General features: G+C 42.5%; 1 protein-coding gene across 1 annotated transcript; it reads right to left on the reverse strand.

Moving 5' to 3' along the window:
* Positions 1-923: 923 nt before the first annotated feature.
* On the reverse strand, positions 924-24,691 carry LOC109881386 (cyclic nucleotide-gated cation channel alpha-3-like). Its single transcript, XM_020473535.2, has 6 exons — positions 24,536-24,691; positions 23,764-23,880; positions 23,388-23,561; positions 16,009-16,110; positions 15,787-15,893; positions 924-3,861 (listed from the first exon to the last, which is right to left on the reverse strand). Exons 1-6 carry the CDS (start codon positions 24,640-24,642, stop codon positions 2,471-2,473), a joined length of 1,998 nt encoding a protein of 665 aa, XP_020329124.1. The 5' UTR covers positions 24,643-24,691; the 3' UTR covers positions 924-2,470.
* Between the last annotated feature and the right edge of the window lie 1,672 nt (positions 24,692-26,363).

Below are 26,363 nucleotides of genomic sequence, written 5' to 3' on the forward strand. Positions count from 1 at the left end.
TTATTTTGTTTACTGGTTTTGTATAGTGTTTCAGTGTTCAGTGTTTTCTTTATAAAATTTCATGATGAACACATACCACGCTGCATTTTGGTCCTCCAGTCCTTCTCGCCTCTCCTCTTCAGATGAAGAGGAGGACGTCCGTGTCAGACCCAGATAATGGGGTCAAGTTTAAGGAGCTACCCTTAGCACCTCGGACTCAGTGACCGCGTGCAGGGAGACATTTTGTAGCGGGGAAATAGAGGGAGGAGCATCGGGGATAATAGACATAAGAAGGGGTGGGAGATGAGGAAATGTTGGACATGGGAAGCTGTGAGGAGGAGGGTTTATTCTCCAGGTCTTTAACCATTTTCCAGAACTTCTTGGGGTGAGACCCACAGAGACAGAACTGCTCCTTAAAGTAACTAACTTTGACCTTCCAGATAGCCTTATTTCTAATTTGCCTGAACGAGAGCCAGTCAGCCTGAATATGCGTGTGCAGAGCGATTTGCCAAGAGCTGGAGTAACTCTATCAGATCATGGGCGAACCAGGGCTGAACCTGTTTTATATTCTTATTTTCTTCATGGGCACGTATTTGTTGACGATATCACTGAAAATATCAAAAAAGAAGGTCCAAGCGTCTTCAACAGAGGGGATCAAGCTGATTCTATACCATTTTACAGAGGCCAGATCATGAAGGAAGGCTTGCTCATTAAAGTTTTTTTAGCAAGCTTCTATGACCAATCAGGACAGGTTGTTTTACTGAGCAGCCATTACAAACACAGGCTGTAAAACAGTGATCACTAAGGTCATTACAGAAAACACCAGCCTGATACCGATCAGGATTATTTGTGAGGTTGAGGAGGAGTGAGGAGAGTAGCCTTTTCTGGGTGTTTGGAGTCATACCTTGTGGGATTGGTAATAACCTGAGAAAGATTTAGGGAGTCCCATTGCTTTAGGACTTGGTCAGGTGGTTTAAACATGTCCCAGTTTAGGTCACCAAGCAGGACAAATTCAGACTTAGTGAAAGGGGCCAGTAGAGAGCTTAGGGCATTTACGGTACAGGCCGATGCTGATGATGGGTGATAACACCCAGCAACAGTCAACAAAGAGTTATTTGAAAATGTAATGCGTAAAACCAGCAAATCAAATTGTTTGGGGACAGACTTGGTGGAGACAACCGAGCACTGAAGGAGATCCTTGGTAAAGATTGCCACTCCACCACATTTGGAAAATATTATAACCAGACAGGTCAACACCAGTGTTCAAAACATTCTTTCTTAACCTCAGTAATGACCAACACATCTAGATTGGAGCTGGGAACCCACACTTTCAATAGATTTTAGGTATAAAAAGCTTATAGTGTTAACGTGCAGAAAACCCAGGCTTTTACAAGCATGATGCCGATATCAGAGCACAAATCAGAATTGGGGCTAGCAACAGTAGATAGGCCAGGGTGTACGTGCACATTTCCAGATATAATCAGAAGAAATACAATTAGGGTATGGCAGAGGACAGGGAGAGCTATAACATTTGAATTTGCATTCGATGGCAACAATATCACATTGTACAGCAATTTCATCACATGAATACAAAGCCGGCGAGAGGTGGTTAGAATAGGATGGGAGGCCAAGAGTCTGTTTCACCAATAGAGAGTCATTTAGCTAGTTTGTCCCATTGACTTTAAATGGAATTGCTAATCGATTAGCATGCATCCCACCGTGGGTATTTTTGTTAGTTAAACATGACAAAATTAACACAGTATGCATGTATTAGCGTATCATGATCCAATATTGAAGTGAGGAAACATTTCACTTCAGAACAGGATTTAATTTTCTTTCACTTCAGCTCAAAAACGTACAACATGTTTTCCAAAATAGTTTAGAATGGCAGACTAATCATATGACCAATATCTGCGCTCTGATTGGAGGATAAAAACAATTGTCTGCTAGGTGGCACTGCCAATCAAAACTCCCCCAGATAACAAAACGTTCCTCATTTTAAATGGAACATTTTTACAGCAACCTTCACTTGCAGAATTACACTGCAATATGGCCTCCAAAAATATTCCGAAAAATGTTTGAAGTTTACAATCATCTTAAAGTAGGCTGGCTTTCTTTTGAAATCTCGTAGATCGATGCATTGCACTTCCGCAGTACCTTACTTAATTGTTAACCTACAGACAAACGAGATACCAGACCCAATCCCTTTGATCTCCACTGAGTTAGGTAAATCTGCTTTAGTTTTTTTTACACCTTATTTGCGGAATATAATAATCTCCCAAACTCTCTAAAATGTGATGAGTTGGTGCCTCTAAGGCATTTCTGAAGAATGTGTTTGTTTTCTATAATTGTGTTTCGCTTGTTATGTATTGATGTGTATTTTTTTTACATACTCATCATTATTAAAAGAGACATTGATCTCAGAATGGCTCCCTGTCAATATAAAGGTTCAATAGAAAAAGTCTCTGGGTAAATACGTTGCATTGTGGGACTAAGGAGTCTTGTTGTCGGCCACCACCTCAGATATATCCTCGGGCCGGACTGACTTGACTGTTGACTCTATGTTGGTGATCCTCTGTTTGATCTTGCTCTGGCTGGATGTGAACTCAGCCATGATCTTGGCCAACTTAGTCTTGATGATTTCGATATTACTCTCCAACCTTTGGATCTTTTCCTCCATGTCCTTAGGGTCGGCGCCCGCGTTAGCGACGTCCTCATCGATCATGTTGTCTTTCATCAGCATAGCCTTTCCCTTTTCTTCCAGAGCCTTCTTGGCGTCGGGGTACTCAGTGAGGGACTCCATGAGATCGTCTTTCGACAGGGCGAAGAGGTCAGAGTAACCTATGCTCCTGATGTTGGCCGTTCTCCTGTTGCCAGCCTTGGAACCCTTGATGCCCAGGATACTGATCTCTCCGAAGTACGCTCCATCGCTGAGCACCACGAACTGTGTCACCCCGTCGTCTGCCACCACAGCCAGCTTCCCTTCCTTAATGATGTACATCTCTCTGCCGATGTCTCCCTTCTTACAGATGTAATCTCCTGGGGAGAACACCTGAGGCTGCAGCTTCAGCACCAACTCAATCAGAAGACCAGCCTCACAGTCCTGGAAGATACGCACCTTCTTCAGGGTGTCCAGATGGACGTTGATGGCGATCTCGGCCTTCAGCTTGTCTGGCAGGTTCTTCAGCACCTCCTTCTCATCGCAGGTCTTCTTCTCCGTCCAGAGGTAGTCGAACCACTTGATGACCCTGACCTCCAGATCCTTGGAGACCTTACGGAACTGCATGTATTGCTTGATGGAGTCGATCTTAGCCTGGAATTCCGCACGGGTTTTGTTCATGTTTGAGATCATGGCACCAACGTTACCAACGATGGTGGCGAAAATCAGCACACCGATGAGGAAGTCGACGACCACGAAGAGGTACTCGAAATCTCTAACTGGTGGCGGGGTTTCTCCGATGGTGGTCAGGGTCAGGGTCGACCAATAGAGACAGTAGATGTACTTCCTGGCAAGGCGGCCGTGCTCAGGATGACTGATGTTTGGGTACACCCAGGTGTCGGACCCGAACCCGATGGTCTTGGAGATGGCGAAGAAGATGCAGGCGTTCCAGTGGATGATGATCAGGATGTAAAGTACCAGGTTACTGATTCGGAAAACGTTGGGGAAGCTGGTTCTGGTTTCAGTGCGGTCGAAGAACTCAAAGAGACGGTTCATCTTTGCGAGTCGGTTCAGTCGGAGCTCGGGGTAGTTTAAACCCACTTTCAGAAACAGCAGGTCTGTGGGTATCATTGAAATCATGTCCCATTTGAACTGTGGCGTTGATTTGTATTTGTCTCTAAGCTTCTTGTCGTCTTTCACAAGCAGTCCCTGTTCCAGAAAACCTGTTGAAATAATTAAAGAGAAATTAGTGATACCAAATAAGGGACAGTTCTACATTTACTAGGGTGGGTGGGGGGGCTAAAATAGGGGAGGGTTGTCTAACTTTACTTTTTGCTTTCGGGAGGGTTGTGCTTTTTTTATTGGGCACAGGGGAGGGTAGTGAAATTTCTCCCTGGTTTAAATTCCCTCTTTTGCAGGTTTTACTATATCGTTTCTTCCATCCTAGCCAAATTGTCTCATCTGCTTGTATGTGCACCTCCCCTATAATCAAGGTGTTTTGGTACATTCCTTATGCACTGTGCTTTTTCTGCACTCTAACTCGTACTATATACCACAGGTCAATATAGTCTACCAATCTAACTGTCTATCCTGCCTTCTATCCACCATCCATAGTGACAAAAGTGGTAGGTGGATCGTTTGTACAGATCTGCAATAGGCGAACTAGCAATCATACCACACATAAAAGCATTCAAAGCTGCATCAATTTTCAATATGAATCCACAAGAACCAATAGGAATAGCTGATAGGCAGAGGAGAAGCCAGGTGCATCATTGCGTATGAAAGAACAGTGAAGACAATAGGACACGCTGTTCAAAAAACTCCCCTATTGATCTTGTTAAGGGACAATACAATGATCCTGCCAAGACTAGCCTACAATACCACAAGGCAATGAATAACTGCATTATTGTTTTCTAATGAGTACAACATTCTACTCTAGGCTGTAAACTGCAGTGAAAATGTCATTTGAATAATGGCGCAAAACCCCTGTGATTTGAATGTTTCATTCCATTCGGATCAGTAGTGGGTCTATTCTCCACAGTTGATAAGGATCAGTAGTGGGTCTACTCTCTACAGTCTATAAGGATTAGTAGTGGGTCTACTCTGGACAGTTTATAAGCATCAGTAGTGGGTCTACTCTCCACAGTTTATAAGGATCAGTAGTGGGTCTACTCTCCACAGTTGATAAGGATCAGTAGTGGGTCTACTCTGGACAGTTAATAAGGATCAGTAGTGGGTCTACTCTGGACAGTTAATAAGGATCAGTAGTGGGTCTACTCTCCACAGTTTATAAGGATCAGTAGTGGGTCTACTCTGGACAGTCTATAAGGATCAGTAGTGGGTCTACTCTCTACAGTTAATAAGGATCAGTAGTGGGTCTACTCTACAGTCTATAAGGATCAGTAGTGGGTCTACTCTGGACAGTTTATAAGGATCAGTAGTGGGTCTACTCTGGACAGTTTATAAGGATCAGTAGTGGGTCTACTCTGGACAGTTAATAAGGATCAGTAGTGGGTCTACTCTGGACAGTTAATAAGGATCTGTAGTGGGTCTACTCTCTACAGTTTATAAGGATCAGTAGTGGGTCTACTCTGGACAGTTTATAAGGATCTGTAGTGGGTTTACTCTCTACAGTTGATAAGGATCAGTAGTGGGTCAACTCTCTACAGTTGATAAGGCTCAGTAGTGGGTCAACTCTCTACAGTTAATAAGGATCAGTAGTGGGTCTACTCTCTACAGTCTAAGGATCAGTAGTGGGTCTACTCTGGACAGTTTATAAGGATCAGTAGTGGGTCTACTCTGGACAGTTTTATAAGGATCAGTAGTGGGTCTACACTGGACAGTTAATAAGGATCAGTAGTGGGTCTACTCTGGACAGTTGATAAGGATCAGTAGTGGGTCTACTCTGGACAGTTTAATAAGGATCAGTAGTGGGTCTACTCTGGACAGTTAATAAGGATCAGTAGTGGGTCTACTCTGGACAGTTTATAAGGATCAGTAGTGGGTCTACTCTCTACAGTTAATAAGTATCAGTAGTGGGTCTACTCTGGACAGTGTATAAGGATCAGTAGTGGGTCTACTCTGGACAGTTTATAAGGATCTGTAGTGGGTCTACTCTCTACAGTTGATAAGGATCAGTAGTGGGTCTACTCTGGACAGTTTATAAGGATCTGTAGTGGGTCTACTCTCTACAGTTTATAAGGATCAGTAGTGGGTCTACTCTGGACAGTTTATAAGGATCTGTAGTGGGTTTACTCTCTACAGTTGATAAGGATCAGTAGTGGGTCAACTCTCTACAGTTGATAAGGCTCAGTAGTGGGTCAACTCTCTACAGTTTATAAGGATCAGTAGTGGGTCTACTCTCCACAGTTGATAAGGCTCAGTAGTGGGTCAACTCTCTACAGTTTATAAGGAACAGTAGTGGGTCTACTCTGGACAGTTTATAAGGATCTGTAGTGGGTTTACTCTCTACAGTTGATAAGGATCAGTAGTGGGTCAACTCTCTACAGTTGATAAGGCTCAGTAGTGGGTCAACTCTCTACAGTTAATAAGGATCAGTAGTGGGTCTACTCTCTACAGTCTAAGGATCAGTAGTGGGTCTACTCTGGACAGTTTATAAGGATCAGTAGTGGGTCTACTCTGGACAGTTTTATAAGGATCAGTAGTGGGTCTACACTGGACAGTTAATAAGGATCAGTAGTGGGTCTACTCTGGACAGTTGATAAGGATCAGTAGTGGGTCTACTCTGGACAGTTTAATAAGGATCAGTAGTGGGTCTACTCTGGACAGTTAATAAGGATCAGTAGTGGGTCTACTCTCCACAGTTTATAAGGATCAGTAGTGGGTCTACTCTCTACAGTTAATAAGTATCAGTAGTGGGTCTACTCTGGACAGTGTATAAGGATCAGTAGTGGGTCTACTCTGGACAGTTTATAAGGATCTGTAGTGGGTCTACTCTCTACAGTTGATAAGGATCAGTAGTGGGTCTACTCTGGACAGTTTATAAGGATCTGTAGTGGGTCTACTCTCTACAGTTTATAAGGATCAGTAGTGGGTCTACTCTGGACAGTTTATAAGGATCTGTAGTGGGTTTACTCTCTACAGTTGATAAGGATCAGTAGTGGGTCAACTCTCTACAGTTGATAAGGCTCAGTAGTGGGTCAACTCTCTACAGTTTATAAGGATCAGTAGTGGGTCTACTCTCCACAGTTGATAAGGCTCAGTAGTGGGTCAACTCTCTACAGTTTATAAGGAACAGTAGTGGGTCTACTCTGGACAGTCGATAAGGATCAGTAGTGGGTCCCACTGCTGGCTTGCTTCGGTGGCCAGGCAGGGTTGGTCCTGGTCAGTCCCTGGATGGGAGACCAGATACTGCTGGAAGTGTTGTTGGAGGGCCAGTAGGAGGCACTCTTTCTTCTGGTCCCCAAAAATATCCCAATTCCCCACAGCAGTGATTGAGGACATTGCCCTGCGTAGGCTGTTGTCTTAAAGATCCCATGGCACTTATTGTAAGAGTAGGGGTGTTTACTCTGCTGTCATGGCTAAATTCCTAATCTCATTTATCTCTCCTGTAACTATTACTCTGTCCAGTGTCTGTGTTCTTTTGCCCATCTTAATCTTTTCTTTTTATTGGCCAGTCTGAGATATGGCTTTTTCTTTGCAACTCTGCCTAGAAGGACAGCATCCCGGAGTCACCTCTTCACTGTTGACATTGAGACTGGTGTTATGTGGGTACTATTTAATGAAGCTGCCAGTTGAGGACTTGTGAGGTGTCTGTTTCTCAAACCAGACACTCTAATGTACTTGTCATCGTGCTCAGTTGTGCACCGGGGCCTCCCACTCCTCTTTCTATTCTGGTTAGAGCCAGTTTGCACTGTTCTGTGTAGGGAGTAGTACATAGCGTTGTAAGAGATCTTCAGTTTCTTGGCAACTACTCGCATGGATTAGCCTTAATTTCTTAGAACAAGAATAGACTGTAATCAAACCCTCAAATGCTGATGCTCCAGATAATCAACTAGTCTAAAGAAGGCCCGTTTTATGGATTCTTTAATGAGCTCAACAGTTTTAAACTGTGCTAACATAATTGCAAAAGGGTTTTCTAATGATCAATTAGCCTTTTAAAATCATAAACTTGGATTAGCTAACACAACGTGCCATTGGAACACGGGAGTAATGACTGTTGTTATTAATGGGCCTCTGTACGCCTATGTAGATATTCCATTAATAAAATCAGCCGTTTCCAGCTACAATAGTCATTTCCAACATTAACAATGTCTACACTGATCAATTTTATGTTCTTTTAATGGACAAAGAAATGTGCTTTTCTTTCAAAACCATTTCAAAGTGACCCCAAACTTTTGGTATTCACATCTAAAAAAAATACCACAAAATTACCACAATCAATTTCAATAGAAAGTTAGTAAAAATAGATAAGATTCTGCAACCATGGAGAGGTAAATACTGGTCTATTTATTGAAAATCACACTGATGAACTCTTTGGTCCTATCACAGTTTACCTACTTGCAAATGGCGCTAAACCAGACAAAATTAAACATGCCTATTAATATAATGGACATGAGTTAGGGGGGCTAAAACTATTAAATATTAAAGCTTTAAACCCCTCACTAAAAGCTTCACTCATAAATTACTAAATGTACTAAATTATACTGAAACCCAAAATGGTTCTCCAGTGGATTAAAAAAGGCTCATCCTTTAAATGGCTTTTTGCCTTCATACAGATTACATCTTCTCATTACCGACTAATTGAAAAGGACATTTTGTTTAAAGTATCACCCTTTCTTAAACAAGTCATACAATTTCAGTTTTATCCTCCAGAAAAGATAGAACAAATATTACAACAAATGTTATGGTTAAACTCAAATATACTGATTAATTTTTCTTTTTTAAACATTCTTTATGTATTATTATTTTTTAATTGTATTATATTTATTTAGTGATTTTTTATTTTATTTAACCAGGTAGGCCAGTTGAGAACAAGTTCTCATTTACAACTGCGACCTGGCCAAGATAAAGCAAAGCAGTGTGACAAAAACAACAACACAGAGTTCCACATAAACAAACGTACAGTCAATAACACAATAGAAAAATATATGTACAGTGTGTGCAAATGTATAAGAGTAGGGAGGTAAGGCAATAAATAGGCCATAGTGGCAAAATTATTACAATTGAGCATTAACACTGGAATGATAGATGTGCAAATGATGATGTGCAAGTAGAGATACTGGGGTGCAAAAGAGCAAGAGGACAAAATGGGGATGAGGTAGTTGGGTGTGCCATTTACAGATTGGCTGTGTACTGGCTGCTCTGACAGCTGATGCTTAAAGTTCGAGAGGGAGATATAAGACTCCAGCATCAGTGATTTTTGCAATCCGATCTAGTCATTGGCAGCAGAGAACTGGAAGGAAAGGCGGCCAAAGGAAGTGTTGGCTTTGGGGATGACTAGTGAAATATACCTGCTGGAGCGCATGCTATGGGTGGGTGTTGCTATGGTGACCAGTGAGCTGAGATAAGGCGGGGCTTTTCCTGAGCAAAGACTTCTCGATGACCTTGAGCCAGTGGGTTTGGCGACGAATATGTAGTGTGGGCCAGCCAACAAGAGCATACAGGATGCAGTGGTGGGTAGTATATGGGACTTTGGTGACAAAACGGATGGCACTGTAATAGACTACATCCAGTTTGCTGAGTAGAGTGTTTGGAGGTATTTTGTAAACGACATCGCCAAAATCAAGGATCGGTAGGATAGTCAGTTTTACGAGGGTTTTGCTAACGTTACTTTGCTTCCTGCCAACTTTACGGTTTTTACTTTTTAATGACCGCTTTATATTTTTATTTGTTCCCCTCGCTCAACTTTTTTCATTCAACTTTTTCAACCCCGGATGTTTTATCTGGACGTGGTTCGTCAGGACCTCCAACAGCCGAAGCTAAGTAGTAACATTAACATGATGCCTTCTAATTGCAGTCGCTGTACTCATAATATACAGGAGAACGATCGCCTTGTGGCGAGGATAGCTGTGCTACAAGCCCAGCTTCAGACGCAATCGTTAGGCAAGGGTAACTTCAGTGTAGGAAAGGATGAAACAGCGTCTGTGCCACCAGTAAGTACAGATAGTAATGTTAGTATAAATCCTCTCTCGCACGGTCCCCGCAGCCGGACAACTTTCTCATGACTTCTGGAGGGAAATGCTGTAGGAATGATCAACCGGTTTTCCCCATTAAGCAACGAGTCGGAGTCAGAGGCCGAGTCTTCTCTGGTCACACCTCCCGTTACGGGATCTGAGACGCCGAAGCCTCCCACCATTAGCTCTGACAAATTGAAAACCCTTGTCATTGGCAACTCTATTACCCGTAGTATTTGACTTAAAACGAATCATCCAGCGATCATATTCTGTTTACCAGGGGGCAGGGCTACCGACGTTAAGGCTAATCTGAAGATAGTGCTGGCTAAAGCTAAAACTGGCGAGTGTAGAGAGTATAGAGATATTGTTATCCACATCGGCACCAACGATGTTAGGATGAAACAGTCAGAGATCACCAAGCGCAACATAGCCTCAGTGTGTAAATTTTCCTCATAATCCTGGCCTATCCGACCACCATTTTATTACGTTTGCAATCACAACAAATAATCTGCTCAGACCCCAACCAAGGAACATCAAAAGCCGTGCTATAAATTCTCGGACAACCCAAAGATTCCTAGATGCCCTTCCAGATTCCCTACCCAAGGAGGTCAGACTACAAAAATCAGTTAACCACCTAACCGAGGAACTCAATTTAACCTTGCGTAATATCCTAGATGCAGTCGCACCCCTAAAAACAAAATACATTTGTCATAAGAAACTAGCTCCCTGGTATACAGAAAACACCGAGCTCTGAAGCAAGCTCCCAGAAAATTGGAACGGAAATGGTGCTACATCAAACTGGAAGTCTTCCGACTATCTTGGAATGACAGTAACGACAAGAGCCCTCACTGCTTCTCGATCATCCTATTTTTCCAACTTAAATAAGAAAAATGAGAACAATCTCCCAAAAAATGTTGATACTGTCGCAAAGTTAACTAAAAAGCACCATTCCCCAAGTGAGGATGGCTGTATATGGTTTGTCCTCTGACAAATTAACTGTAAATGTTGGTGTTCTTCAAGGTACCGTTTTAGGACCACTATTGTTATCACTATATATTTTACCTCTTGGTGATGTCATTCGGAAACATAATGTTAACTTTTACTGCTATGCGGATGACACACAGCTGTACATTTCGATGAAACATGGTGAAGCCCCAAAATTGCCCTCGCTGGAAGCCTGTGTTTCAGACATAAGGAAGTGGATGGCGGCAAATGTTCTACTTTTAAACTCGAGGAAAACAGAGATGCTTGTTCTAGGTCCCAAGAAACAAAGAGATCTTCTGTTGAATCTGACAATTAATCTTGATGTCGTCTCAAATAAAACTGTGAAGGACCTCGGCGTTACTCTGGACCCTGATCTCTCTTTTGACAAATATATCAAGACTGTTTCAAGGACAGTTGTTTTCCATCTAAGTAACATTGCAAAATCAGAAACCTTCTGTCCAGAAATTATGCAGAAAAGTTCATCCATGCTTTTGTCACTTCTAGGTTAGACTACTGCAATGCTCTACTTTCCGGCTACCCGGATAAAGCACTAAATAAACTTCAGTTAATGCTAAATACGGCTGCTAGAATCTTGACTAGAACCAAAAAAAATTATCATATTACTCCAGTGCTAGCCTCTCTACACTGGCTTCCCGTTAAGGCAAGGGCTGATTTCAAGGTTTTACTGCTTACCTACAAAGCATTACATGGGTTTGCTCCGACCTATCTCTCTGATTTGGTCCTGCCATACATACCTAATCAATCGCTATGGTCACAAGACGCAGGCCTCCTTACTGTCCCCAGAATTCTAAGCAAACAGCTGGAGGCAGGGCTTTCTCCTATAGAGCTCCATTTTTATGGAATGGTCTGCCTATCCATGTGAGAGATGCAGACTCGGTCTCGACTTTTACATTTTTTTGAAGACTCATCTCTTCAGTAGGCCCTATGATTGAGTGTATTGTAAATGGAAAGGCACTGGAGCGACGAACCACCCTTGCTGTCTCTGCCTGGCCGGTTCTCCTCTCTCCACTGGGATTCTCTGCCTCAAACCCTATTACAGGGAATGAGTCACAGACTTACTGGTGCTCTTCCATGCCGTCGCTAGGAGTGGTGCATCACTTGAGTGGGTTGACTCACTGACGTGATCTTCCTGTCCCGGTTGGTGCTTCCCCTCCCTTGGGTTCGTGCCGTGGGGGAGATCTTGCTCGTCAATTCTCTGACTTGTCTCAGGATAGGAAGTTGGTGGTTGAAGATATCCCTCTAGTGATGTGGGGGCTGTGCTTTTGCAAAGCGGGTGGGGTTATATCCTCTATATCCCCTCTTCGGACGGGTCACAGTGTCTCCCGACCCCTCCTGTCTCAGCCTTCAGTATTTATGCTGCAGTAGTTTAAGTGTCGGAGTGCTAGGGTCAGTCTGTTATATCTGGAGTACTTCTCCTGTCTTATCTGGTGTCCTGTGAAATTTTAAGTATGCTCCCTCTAATTCTCTCTCTCCCTCACATCCTGGAGGACCTGAGCCCTGGGACCATGCCTCACAACGACCTGGCCTGATGACTTGCTGTCCCCAGTCCACCTGGACTTGCTGTTGCTCCAGTTTCAACTGTTCTTCAAATCAAATCAAATTTTATTTGTCACATACACATGGTTAGCAGATGTTAATGCGAGTGTAGCGAAATGCTTGTGCTTCTAGTTCCGACAATGCAGTAATAACCAACAAGTAATCCAACTAACAATTCCAAAACTTTTGTCTTATACACATAGCCTGCGGCTATGGAACCCTGACCTGTTCACCAGACGTGCTACCTTGTCCCGGATCTGCTGTTTTCGACTCTCTCTCTAACGCACCTGCTGTCTCCAACTCTGAATGCTGCTGTGGTGCTGACCTGTTGCACCCTCTACAACCACTGTGATTATTATTATTTGACCCTGCAGGTCATCTATGAACGTTTAAACATCTTGGCCATGTTCTGTTATAATCTCCACCCGGCACAGCCAGAAGAGGACTGGCCACCCCTCATATCCTGGTTCCTCTCTAGGTTTCTTCCTAGGTTCTGGCCTTTCTAGGGAGTTTTTCCGAGCCACCGTGCTTCTACATCTGCATTACTTGCTGTGTGGGGTTTTAGGCTGGGTTTCTGTGTAGCACTTTGCGACATCGGCTGATGTACGAAGGGCTATATAAATAAATTTGATTTGATTTGAGCATATAAATGAATGTGATTGAATTGATATAATCTGTCCTGTTTTCTAGTCTTTACCTATACAATGAATTCGGAACGTATTCAGACCCCTTGACTTTTTCCACATTCTGTTACGTCACAGCCTTATTCTAAAATCGATTCAAACAAATCATAATATCCCTCATCAATCTACACAAAATACCCCATAATGACATCACAATACCCCATAATGACATCACAATACCCCATAATGACATCACAATACCCCATAATGACATCACAATACCCCATAATGACATCACAATACCCCATAATGACATCACAATATCCCATAATGACATCACAATACCCATAATGACATCACAATACCCCATAATGACATCACAATACCCCATAATGACATCACAATACCCCATAATGACATCACAATACCCCATAATGACATCACAATACCCATAATGACATCACAATACCCCATAATGACATCACAATACCCCATAATGACATCACAATACCCCATAATGACATCACAATACCCCATAATGACATCACAACACCCCATAATGACATCACAACACCCCATAATGACATCACAATACCCCATAATGACATCACAATACCCCATAATGACATCACAATACCCCATAATGACATCACAACACCCCATAATGACATCACAATACCCCATAATGACATCACAATACCCCATAATGACATCACAATACCCCATAATGACATCACAATACCCCATAATGACATCACAATACCCCATAATGACAAAACAAAAACGGGTTTTTAGAAAATGTACCTTTTACTCAGTACTTTGTTGAAGCACCTTTGGCAGCGATTACAGCCTTGAGTCTTCTTGGGTATGACGCTAAAAGTTTGGCACACCTGTATTTGGGGAGTTTCTCCCATTCTTCTCTGCAGATCCTCTCAAGCTCTGTCGGGTTGGATGTGGAGCGTCGGTGCAAAGCTATTTTCAGTTTTCTCCAGAGATGTTCGATCTTGTTCAAGTCCGGGCTTTGGCTGGGCCACTCAAGGACATTCAGAAACACATCCTGAAGCCACTCCTGCATTGTCTTGGCTGTGTGCTTAGGGTCGTTGTCCTGTTGGAACGTGAACCTTCACCCGTGTCTGAGGTCCTGAGCAGGTTTTCATCAAGGATCTCTTTTTACTTTGCTCCATTCATCTTTCCCTCGACCCTGACTAGTCTCCCAGTCCCTGCCGCTGAAAAACATCCCCACACCATGAAGCTTCCACCACCATGCTTCACCATAGGGATGGTGCCTGGCTTCCTCCAGACATGATGCTTGGCATTCAGGCCAAAGAGTTCAATCTTGGTTTCATCAGACCAGAGAATCTTGTGTCTCATGGTCTTAGAGTCCTTTAGGTGCCTTTTGGCAAACTCCAAGTGGGCTGTCATGTGCCTTTTACTGAGGAGTGGCTTCCGTCCAGCCACTCTACCATAAAGGCCTGATTGGTGGAGTGCTGCAGAGATGGGAGAACCTTCCAGAAGGACAACCATCTCCACAGAGGAACTCTGGAGCTCACTTAAAGTGACCATCGGCTTCTTGGTCACCTCCCTGAACAAGACCATTCTCCCCCAATTGCTCAGTTTGGCTGGGCGGCCAGCTCTAGGAAGAGTCTTGGTGGTTCCAAACCTTTTCCATTTAAGAATGGAGGCGGCCACTTTGTTCTTGCTGCAGAATGGTTCTGTCTCGGAGCTCTACGAACAATTCTTACAACCTCATGGTTTCCTTTTTACTGTGACAGGCAATTTCAACTGTGGGACCTTCTATAGACAGGTGTGTGCCCTTCCAAATCATGTTCAATCAATTGAATTTACCACAGGTGGACTCCAATCAAGTTGTAGAAACATCTGAAGGATGATCAATGGAAACAGGATGCACCTGAGCTCAATTTTGAGTCTCATACGAAAGGGTCTAAATGCTTATGTAAATAAGGTATTTATTTATTAGTTTTTTTTCCAAATATGCAAAATTACCTCATACCCTGCACATTGACTCGGTACTGGTACCCCGTGTATATAGCTAAGTTATTGTTACTCATTTTCTATTCATTCCTCATATTATTATTTTTCTATTATTGTGTATTCTTGGGAAGGGCCCGTAAGTAAGCATTTCACTGTTAGTCTACACCTGTTGTTTACCAAGCATGTGACAAATAAAACATGAATAACATTTTTCAGTGCCATGCCTCTCTTCCTTTACAAATCACAATTGATCAAATACAGTTGAAGAACCTCAGCTGTTCTAGACCTGACAATGTGTCTGAGTAGTAGAACATCACCTGTTCTAGAATTAGTTTGAGTAGCAGAACCTCACCTGTTCTGAATCTGACGATGTGTCTGAGTAGTAGAACCATAAAACCTCATATATTCTAGAATGTGTATGGGTAGTAGAACCTCATATGCTCAAGAATGAGTCTGAGTAGTAGAACCTCATATTTTCTAGAATGTGTCTGAGTAGTAGAACCTAACATGTTCTAGAATGAGTCTGAGTAGTAGAACCTCATATGTTCTAGAATGTGTCTGAGTAGTAGAACCTCACCTGTTGTAGAATGTTTGAGTCGTAGAACCATAGAACCTCACCTGTTCTAGAATGTTTGAGTAGAAGAACCACAGAACCTCACCTGTTCTAGAATGTTCGAGTAGAAGAACCATAGAACCTCACTTGTTCTAGAATGTTTGAGTAGTAGAACCACAGAACCTCATTTGTTCTAGAATGTTTGGGTAGTAGAACCACAGAACCTCACCTGTTCTATAATGTTTGAGTAGTAGAACCAGACCTGTTCTAGAATGTTTGAGTAGTAGAAACATAGAACCTCACCTGTTCTAGACCTGACGAATGTGTCTGTGTAGTAGATGAAGTCTGAGGTGTAGTCCAGGACAATCCACAGAGTTATGTACGTGCTCTGGAGTTCGTTAAAACATGCCCTGTGGGATGACAAATAGTCAACAACCAATGTACAACATTAAACACAACAAACATTCAGCAACAAAAATATATGAGCTTAAATTAAGAAGTAAACTGTACTCTATGAGAACAGACCTGGTCACTAGCATCATCAGGTTGTAGAAGCATGGTGCTGCGATGATGGTTAGCCATCTGTAGTATCTGTCTGCTGATGGGTCCATGATCCAAATCTCTTTCCTGAAACATGACTTCGGATTCATTTTTAAGCAAGCTTTTAAAAATATTTTTCACAGATTGTTCAGTCATCACAAAAGGGCTAGTATTTAATTATGATCAAGTAACAGAATGACCACCATCTTTCATATACTGTTCATTACAATGAACACATTGTTCATGTGTGTTTTGACATTGTAAAATCAATGGCCACAATGGTGACAAAACCCTGGATTTGGTAGTACAAAGGTTACCCTTGTTCTTACCAACACCCACATTGTGTTACTCTCCCACCCATCCAAACAGAATAGAGCTATTTTTCATGTTAATGTAGCATGATGCCGGGTGTGCCTTGTCCTTCACATCTCTACCTCATGGACTACCATGATTATTACGGGAGCTCCACCTTGTCCTTCACATCTCGGGGCAGACTACCTCATGGACTACCATGATACTTACGAGGTCTATTTTCCGGGCCTCCTGACCATCTAACAAAAATCAAACTGCGGCTCGCTTGGAGTAAGAAGTCATGAATGTATTTATGTGAAATGGTTTGGTTCGACGTGTATCTCTCTCGGAACCGGGCCGCCTTAGAAAGAGGGTTGGGCCTGTTCGCGGCGCGCTTGTAAGGCTCTGATTGGTTCCAGCAAGTCTTCTACTGTTGTTCTTCTCTGCAGTTGTCCGGTATCAGTGACTTGTTGCGTTGTTCTGAACAGAACTACAGAGTTTTTTTCTCCTACAATTCGCTCTGGAAGATGCTACTTTGAAGATAGGCTAGCCAGCCATGTCGATGGTTCCCAGTGGGGTGATGAGAGTAGTGTAATACGATGGTTTGAACAGAGTAGTAGAATTAAATTCACTTTCAAAGATACTTTACTTAGGACATCTAATCAGCCATGCCAGTGATTGTCCGGGAGATGTGTTTATCGTCTCTACCTCATGTTGAGATTCAGAGTTCAGAGTAAAGCTGCAGCTCTACATCTCTCTGGTCTGATATGTTACATTTTGACCCATCATTTTATACAGTTTGTTCAAATGGGCTGACACACTCTCTGACCTCACTCAGGGCCGTGACTTGTCACTGTGCAAAGTCTATGTAAATAAATGTATCTTATAGTTTGTCAAATCACATCACTTTCATAATTGTTCATATTTCATGCACAACGCATAGGATGGACACTTCTTACATGTAGTGTGTATACTTTCCAAGTTACTGTATTTATTTTATAACAATTTTAATGACATCACAAAATAACAATCAAATTGGCATTAGTGTTCTTTAGATCGCCTCTGACCATTCCCCACGTTCTGTTAGAAATATTGTTCCAGTATTCACTTTAGAATCTGTTAGAGTTTCGACGGGAAAAAGTATCTTGAAACAAAGCACATTCCTTTGGTGAATTTGGAGAGGGATACCTGAATCTTCTCTGTTTGATTTACAACAGGGCGTCAGTTGTTAGCCCCCACCAGTTCCCTCCTCCCCCCTCTGCAGGTGAGAGGGGGTCTGGTTGAAGTCCTTCATTGCAAACCTGACCTGACCTATCTGGATCCTCACAGGACAGTCATGACACTGGAGAGACCTGAAAAAATCTGTGCAACGACGCTCCCCATCCAACCTGACAGAGATTGAGAGGATCTGCAAATTAGGGTGTGCCAAGCTTGAAGCAGCATACCAAAGAAGACTCGAGGTTGTAATCACTTCCAAAGGTGCTTCCATAAAGTACTGAGTAAAGGGTCTGAATACTCATGTTAATGTGATATTTGCAAACATTTCTAAAAACCTGTTTTGGCTTTACCATTATGGGGTATTGTGATGTCATTACGGGGTATTGTGATGTCATTACGGGGTATTGTGATGTCATTACGGGGTATTGTGATGTCATTACGGGGTATTGTGATGTCATTACGGGGTATTGTGTGTAGATTGATGGGGAAATAAAACAATCCATAAGAATTAGACTGTAACGTAACAAAATGTGTAAAGGTCAAGGGGCCTGAATACTTTCCGAATGCACTGTATATGTGTAATTGATAGATGCACACACACACACCACACACACACCACACACACACACACACACCACACACACACACCACACACACACACCACACACACACACACACACACACATAAAAACATTAACATGTAGTGTATGTAAATTGTAAAACATTTTGTCTCTAATGTCTTTTTTGTTATGTGTCGGACCACAGTAAGACTAGCTGTTGCCATTGGCATCGACTAATGGGGATCCTAATAAATCCAAATCAAACTGTTGCCACAAAGTTAGATGCACAGAATCGTCTAGAATGTCATTGTATGCTGTAGCGTTAAGAGTTCCCTTCACTGGAACTAAGGGGCCCGACCCATGAAAAACAGCCATAGACCATTATTCCTCCTCCACCAAACTTTACAGTTGGCACTATGCATTCCGGGAGGTAGCGTTCTCCTGGCATCTGCCAAACCCAGATTCGTCCGTCGGACTACCAGGTGGTGAAGTGATTCATGACTCCAGAGAACGCGTTTCCACTGCTCCAGAGTCCAATGGTGGCTAGCTTTACACCACTCCACCCGACGCTTGGCATTGCACATGGTGATCTTAGGCTTGTGTGCGGCTACTTGGCCATGGAAACCCATTTCATGAAGCTACATATGAACAGTTCCTGTGCTGACGTTGCTTCCAGAGGCTTTTTTGGAACTCGGTATTGTATGTTGCAACCGATAGACAGATGTGATACACGCTTCAGTACTCGGTGGCCCTGTTCTGTGAGCCTGTGTGGCCTACCACTTTGTGGCTGAGCCGTTGTTGCTCCTAGATGTTTCCACTTCACAATAACAGCACTTACAGTTGACCGGGACAGCTCTAGCAGGGCAGAAATTTGACAAACTGACTTGTTGGAAAGGTGGCATCTTATGACGGTGCCACATAGAAAGCCACTGAGCTCCTCAGGAAGGCCATTCCAAAGCCAATGTTTGTCTATGGAGATTGCATGACTGTGTGATTGATTTTATACACCTGTCAGACAAATCCATTCATTGGAAGGGGTGTTCATATACAGTACTTTGTATATGTAATGTATATATTGGTCATGTAGTGTATATGTAATGTATATTTTGGTCATGTAGTGTACATGTAATGTATATTTTGGTCATGTAGTGTATATATTGGTCATGTAGTGTATTTGTAATGTATATTTTGGTCATTTAATGTATATTTTGGTAATGTAGTGTACATGTAATGTATATTTTGGTCATGTAGTGTATATATTGGTCATGTAGTGCATATATTGGTAATGTAGTGCATATATTGGTCATGTAGTGCATATATTGGTAATGTAGTGCATATATTGGTCATGTAGTGTATATATTGATTATGTAGTGCATATATTGGTCATGTGGTGTATATTTTGGTCATGTAGTGTATATATTGGTCATGTAGTGCATATATTGGTAATGTAGTGCATATATTGGTCATGTAGTGTATATATTGGTTATGTAGTGTATATATTGGTCATGTAGTGTATATATTGGTCATGTAGTGCATATATTGGTCATGTAGTGTATATATTGATTATGTAGTGCATATATTGGTCATGTGGTGTATATTTTGGTCATGTAGTGTATATATTGGTCATGTAGTGCATATATTGGTCATGTGGTGTATATATTGGTCATGTAGTGCATATATTGGTCATGTAGTGTATATATTGGTTATGTAGTGTATATATTGGTTATGTAGTGTATATATTGGTCATGTAGTGTATATATTGGTCATGTAGTGTATATATTGGTCATGTAGTGCATATATTGGTCATGTAGTGTATATATTGGTCATGTAGTGTATATATTGGTCATGTAGTGTATATATTGGTCATGTGGTGTATATATTGATTATGTAGTGTATATATTGGTCATGTGGTGTATATATTGGTCATGTAGTGTATATATTGGTCATGTAGTGTATATATTGGTTATGTAGTGTATATATTGGTCATGTAGTGTATATATTGGTCATGTGGTGTATATATTGGTCATGTGGTGTATATATTGGTCATGTAGTGTATATATTGGTCATGTGGTGTATATATTGGTTATGTGTATATATTGGTTATGTAGTGTATATATTGGTCATGTAGTGTATATATTGGTCATGTGGTGTATATATTGGTCATGTGGTGTATATATTGGTCATGTGGTGTATATTTTGGTTATGTGGTGTCTGCTGAAATATGGAAGTGCAGGATATACAACAGCCCTGCAGGTGGCAGAACCACTCCTGTTTATGTTCACCATACAGTTCACTCCTCATGAGTCTAATGTAATGTTTACATAAATATGAAACAGTATAGTTCAACCGTTCACTGAATGTTGAATAAGGAGTAGAAGTTTTATTCTTAATGCAATCCTATTTTTCTTTCTACTCTTAGATGTATATATTTCAGATACGCTATATATAACTATATATAACCAGTATAATCACCATCAGTACTGTCCATAATGCATTCTAAATATGGACTTCTTTATAGTTTACCATGACCTCAAGTTACCGTCCTATATGTGGTCCATACAATCCTAAACAGGTTCTCTCAAATAATGTGTCTTATCATTCTAAAGCTGCAATGATACTAAAATCCAACTGGAGCAAATACATACCAAGGCGACTATTGACAGAGCAGAGGGTCGTACGATCCATAGTCATACATATATATATTTGTTATTATTATTTTACAATGACGGCCTAAACCGGCCAAACCCGGATGACACTGGGCCAATTGTGTGCGCCGCCCTAGCACGGCCGGTTGTGATACCGCCTGGAATCAAACCAGTGTCTGTAGTGACACTTCTAACACTGAGATGCAGTGCTTTAGACCGCTCCCCGAGTGCTTATCTTCAATCGAAGTCGGAAGTTTACAAATATTCGGCAAATATTACTATTGCTATGATGAAGGTGATTGAGGGGAAGGTACAGTTGATGTCAGATTACACTTAGGTTGGAGTCATTACATCTCGTTTTTCAACCACTCCACAAATGTCTTGTTAACAAACTATAGTTTTGGCAAGTCGGTTAGGCAAGTCTACTTTGTGCATGACACAAGTAATTTTTCCAACAATTGTTTATAGACCAATTATTTCACCTATAATTCCCTGTATCAGAGGTTTACATACACTAAGTTGACTGCTTTTAAACAGCTTGGAAAATTCCAGATAATGATGTCGTGGCTTTAGAAGCTTCTGATAGGCTAATTGACATCATTTGAGTCAATTGGAGGTGTACCTGTGGATGTATTTCAAGGCCTACCTTCAAACTCAGTGCCTCTTTGCTTGACATCATGGGGAAATCAAAAGAAATCAGCCAAAAATGGTAGACCTCCACAAGTCTGGTTCATCCTTGGGAGCAATTTCCAAATGCCGAAAGGTAGCACGTTCATCAGTACAAACAATAGTACTCAAGTATAAACACCATGGGACCACGCAGCCGTCATACCGCTCAGGAAGGAGATGCGTTCTGTCTCCTAGAGATGAATGTACTTTGGTGCGAAAAGTGCAAATCAATCCTAGAACAACAGAAAAGGACCTTGTGAAAATGCTGGAGGAAACAGGTACAAAAGTATCTATATCCACAGTGAAAACGAGTCCTATATCGACATAACCTGAAACGCCGCTCAGCAAGGAAGAAGCCATTACTCCAAAACCGCCATAACAAAGCCAGACTACAGTTTGCAACTGCACATAGGGACAAAGATCGTACTTTTTTGAGAAATGTTCTCTGGTCTGATGAAACAAAAATAGAACTGTTTGGCCATAATGACCATCCTTATGTTTGGAGGAAAAGGGGGGAGGCTTGCAAGCCGAAGAACACCATCCCCACCGTGAAGCGGGGGTGGCAGCATCATGTTGTGAGGGTGCTTTGCTGCAGGAGGGACTGGTGCAATTCACAAAATATATGGCATCATGAGGCAGTAAAATGATGTTGTTATATTGAAGCAACAGCAGTCAGGAAGTTAAAAAGCTTGGTCGCGAATGGGTCTTCCAGATGGACAATGACCCCAAGCATACGTCCAAAGTTGTGGCAAAATGGCTTTTTTTGTATTTAATTTTTATTTCACCTTCATTTAAACAGGTCGGCCAGTTGAGAACACCTTCATTTAAACAGGTCGGCCAGTTGAGAACACCTTCATTTAAACAGGTCGGCCAGTTGAGAACAAGTTCTCATTTACAACTGTGACCTGGCCAAGATAAAGCAAAGCAGTGTGACAAAAACAACAACACAGATTTACACATGGAATGTATCTTGGCCAGGTTGCAGTTGTAAATGAGAACCTATTCTCAACTGGCCTCAACTGGCCTACCTGGGTGGTCGTGGTGGAATCGGAGGGGCTCCGTGTCGGCAGTAAAAGGGGTCCAGGTCAATTGGCAAAATATGTATTGTAGCCCAAGGAGTGGCTGATGGACCTCTTCAGCTAGCTGGGAGATGGGCCTAGCACGAGGCTAGTTCCAGGCTCACTGGTACTTGCTTCTGGACAGAGACGTTAGCCAGGGGGGTAGCCACTCGGATAGAAGCTAGCTAGCTGCAATGATTCAGGTGAAAAGGTTCAGAGCTTGCGGTAGGAAACAGGAGATGGAGAACGAGCAGTCCGGTATGCTCTGGGTTGAAACGTGCTGTGCAGACTGGCAGGAGTTGATCAGGCTAAGGTTAGCTGATTACCGCTAGCAGTGGCTAACTGACTATTAGCTAGCAGCTAGTTAGCTGGCTAGCCTCTGTTGGGGGTTCCGGTTCTAAAGTTTAGAAAATACCAGATCCGTACCACATTGGGGGAGGCGGGTTGCAGGAGATTGTTGAAACTGAGGTAAAAAAATAAATAATAATATTCAGAATTCCAGTGTCCAGTATAAACTAGTATCGGAGGCTACTTCCTACTTTCTACTTTCTGTCTATAGAGCTACTTCTATTCTAGTTCCACTTACTCATCTTCACATGTATATTAAAGGATATTCTAAGTTAGAACTTTTCGGTTTGTTTTCATTGAACCCTTTTTTGTACAGGTTAGACCCGCTGAGATCAGAACATCTCTTTTGAAAGAAGACAACGTTTTTCATTGAGCATAGAGTGGCAAACTTCCGTGAATTTTCCCCAAATTACAAAATTTCCCGTAAATAACGGTTTGGGTTCCAAGACTCCCAGAATTAGCAGGAAGTCCAGAATTCCTCCAATCGGGATTTCTGCAAAAATCAGGGAATTTTGAAAACATTCAGTAAATTTTGCAACCCCAGTTGACCATCCCCATCTCTAGTCCAGACTTACTTCCTCTTGCGGACTCTGTCGGGGTATCCCAGTGACTGTGCGTTGCTCTCTCTGCTGGAGGCCTCTTTGAGCTCAGGGCCCCTGAAGCGTTCCAGAAAGGAGTCTGGTCTCTCCACCTCATGGTGCATCTTGTGAGAGGCCCAGGTCCGCAGCATGAACAGGAAGTGAGAGAGCCTAGACGATCAGAGAAAACAACACACAGGTTGTGACCAAGAGAATCAGGAGTGGATGACTTTGCATGATGTGAAACTGACAATGGACAAGCAACAAGTGCGATGGACAAGCAACAAGTGACAAGCAACAAGTGACAAGCAACAAGTGACGATGGACTGAATGTTATGGGTGAGATGGTGCAATGCTCTGAGGTGGGATATACCTGGCCAGGGCTCCTGACCCTGTAAAGGAATCTCTGTGAGACTCTGTGTGTCTGCTGGTTAACACAGAGACAGCACCCTGAACCTCTGACAATGTGTCTTCACACTCTGAGTTGGCCCTGAGAGAGAGAGAGAGAGAGAGAGAGAGAGAGAGAGAGAGAGAGAGAGAGAGAGAGAGAGAGAGAGACAATCCACAAGGACGCTGACAACAGACAGCTGGCATTGGATTGAGACAGCCTGTTTGTTCCTAGCCTGACTGTAGCTAGATCATTGGATTGAGACAGCCTGTTTGTTCCTAGCCTGACTGTAGCTAGATCATTGGATTGAGACAGCCTGTTTGTTCCTAGCCTGACTGTAGCTAGATCATTGGATTGAGACAGCCTGTGTGTTCCTAGCCTGACTGTAGCTAGATCATTAGATTGAGACAGCCTGTTTGTTCCTAGCCTGACTGTAGCTAGATCATTGGATTGAGACAGCCTGTTTGTTCCTAGCCTGACTGTAGCTAGATCATTGGATTGAGACAGCCTGTGTGTTCCTAGCCTGACTGTAGCTAGATCATTGGATTGAGACAGCCTGTTTGTTCCTAGCCTGACTGTAGCTAGATCATTGGATTGAGACAGCCTGTTTGTTCCTAGCCTGACTGTAGCTAGATCATTGGATTGGGGCAGCCTGTGTGTTCCTAGCCTGAATGCCTATCTGTTTGTGCTATCATGCCAAATCCGTGTTACTCGTTGTCAAAGCCAGACAATTAGCAATGGAGTCTTGACTTGTCACCTGGAGGTTCCGTTCTCGATGGAGTCCAGGTCATCATCGGACGTGCCGAGAAGCGGCTGTTGCCTGGTCGTTGCCGGGTAGGACTGGTCTGTGCAGATCTTTGCCATATTGACTTCTCAGGCCTTGCTGGCCAGGGGACTCCACACTCTGAAAAAAAAAACACTGTAAGAGGTCAGAGGTTAGCCAATCAGTGATCAGGATATAGGCCCTGCATAGGCAACCAGGATTTCTGGATGACCTGGACGTTTTGGAAAAGTAACCCCTAATTTTGAAACCTTAACCCTGCACCTGAATGTAACGGACAGCTAGGCATTTATCTCTTATGTCTGTGAATGGTTCCATTCATTCATCAGTCTTTCAATGGTCTTTTCTATAAATCCCTTGAGACTAAAATATCAAGGACAAGCAGTGCGTCTGTCTATACAGAAGCTGCTAGTTGTAATGAAAGCGAGACCTGTATGGTTTTGGAAGGTGTGTCGTCACTACGATCCAGTCACTCCATCACGAGATCCAATCAGATGCTAGGCTGTAGACAATGTGACAACACAGGATCAGTCCTCCGACCCTCTGACAGATCACTAATGCAGTTTTAAAATATCCGGTAGGCTGCTGTATGTGACACACTGTGGGTAGGCACTGTGGGTAGGCACTGTGGGTAAGCACTGTGGGTAGGCACTGTGGGTAGGCACTGTGGGTAGGCACTGTGGGTAGGTACTGTAGGGAGGCTGCTGTATATGAGGCACTGTGGGTAGGCACTCTGGGTAAGCACTCTGGGTAAGCACTGTGGGTAGGCACTGTGGGTAGAACTGTGGGTAGGCACTGTGGGTAGGCACTGTGGGTAGGCACTGTGGGTAGGAACTGTAGGGAGGCTGCTGTATATGAGGCACTTTGGGTAAAACCTGTGGGTAGGCACTGTGGGTAGGCACTGTGGGTAGAACTGTGGGTAGGCTGCTGTATGTGAGGCACTGTGTTTTTGCCTGTGCTTAGCCCTTGTTTTATCCTAAAAAACTGCGTAGTCCTTGCTGATGGCGAGCATACCCATAACATGATGCAGCCACCACTGTACTTGACAATATGAAGAGTGGTACTCAGTGATGTGTTGTGTTGGATTTGCCCCAAACATAACACTTTGGATCCAGAAAAAATATATATTTGCCATATTTTATGCAATTTTCCTTTAGTTTCTTTAGTTTCTTGTGAATGTTTTGATTCGGTCATTTATCTTAGTATTGTGGAGTTTTAAATCTGTAATTTAGGTTAGTATTGTGGAGTTTTAAATCTGTAATTTAGGTTAGTATTGTGGAGTAACTACAATGTTGTTGATCCATCCTCCATTTTCTCCTATCACAGCCACTAAACTCTGTAACTGTTTTCAAATCACCAATGGCCTCATGGTGAAATCCCTGAACGGTTTCCTTCCTCTCCGGCAACTGAGTTAGGAAGGGCGCCGGTATCTTTCTAGTGACTGGGTGTATTGATACACCATCCAAAGTGTAAGACTAATAACTGCAACATGCTCAAAGGGATATTTAAAAATCTGCTTATTTTTCTACCAATAGGTCCATTGTTTGTGAACCATAGGAAAACCTCCCTGGTCTTTATAGTTGAATCTGTGTTTGAAATTCACTGCTCGATTTAGGGACCTTATAATTATCTGTATCTGTGGGGTACAGAGATGGGGTAGTAATTTAAAAATTTGACCATGCAACTTATTTGATCTTTATTTAACTAGTCAGTTAATTTAACAAGTCAGTTAAGAACAAATTCTTATTTTCAATGACGGCCTAGGAACAGTGGGTTAACTGCCTGTTCAGGGGCAGAATGACAG

The sequence above is a fragment of the Oncorhynchus kisutch genome, linkage group LG13 (assembly GCF_002021735.2).
Source record: "Oncorhynchus kisutch isolate 150728-3 linkage group LG13, Okis_V2, whole genome shotgun sequence".
NCBI classification, from domain to species: Eukaryota; Metazoa; Chordata; class Actinopteri; order Salmoniformes; family Salmonidae; genus Oncorhynchus; species Oncorhynchus kisutch.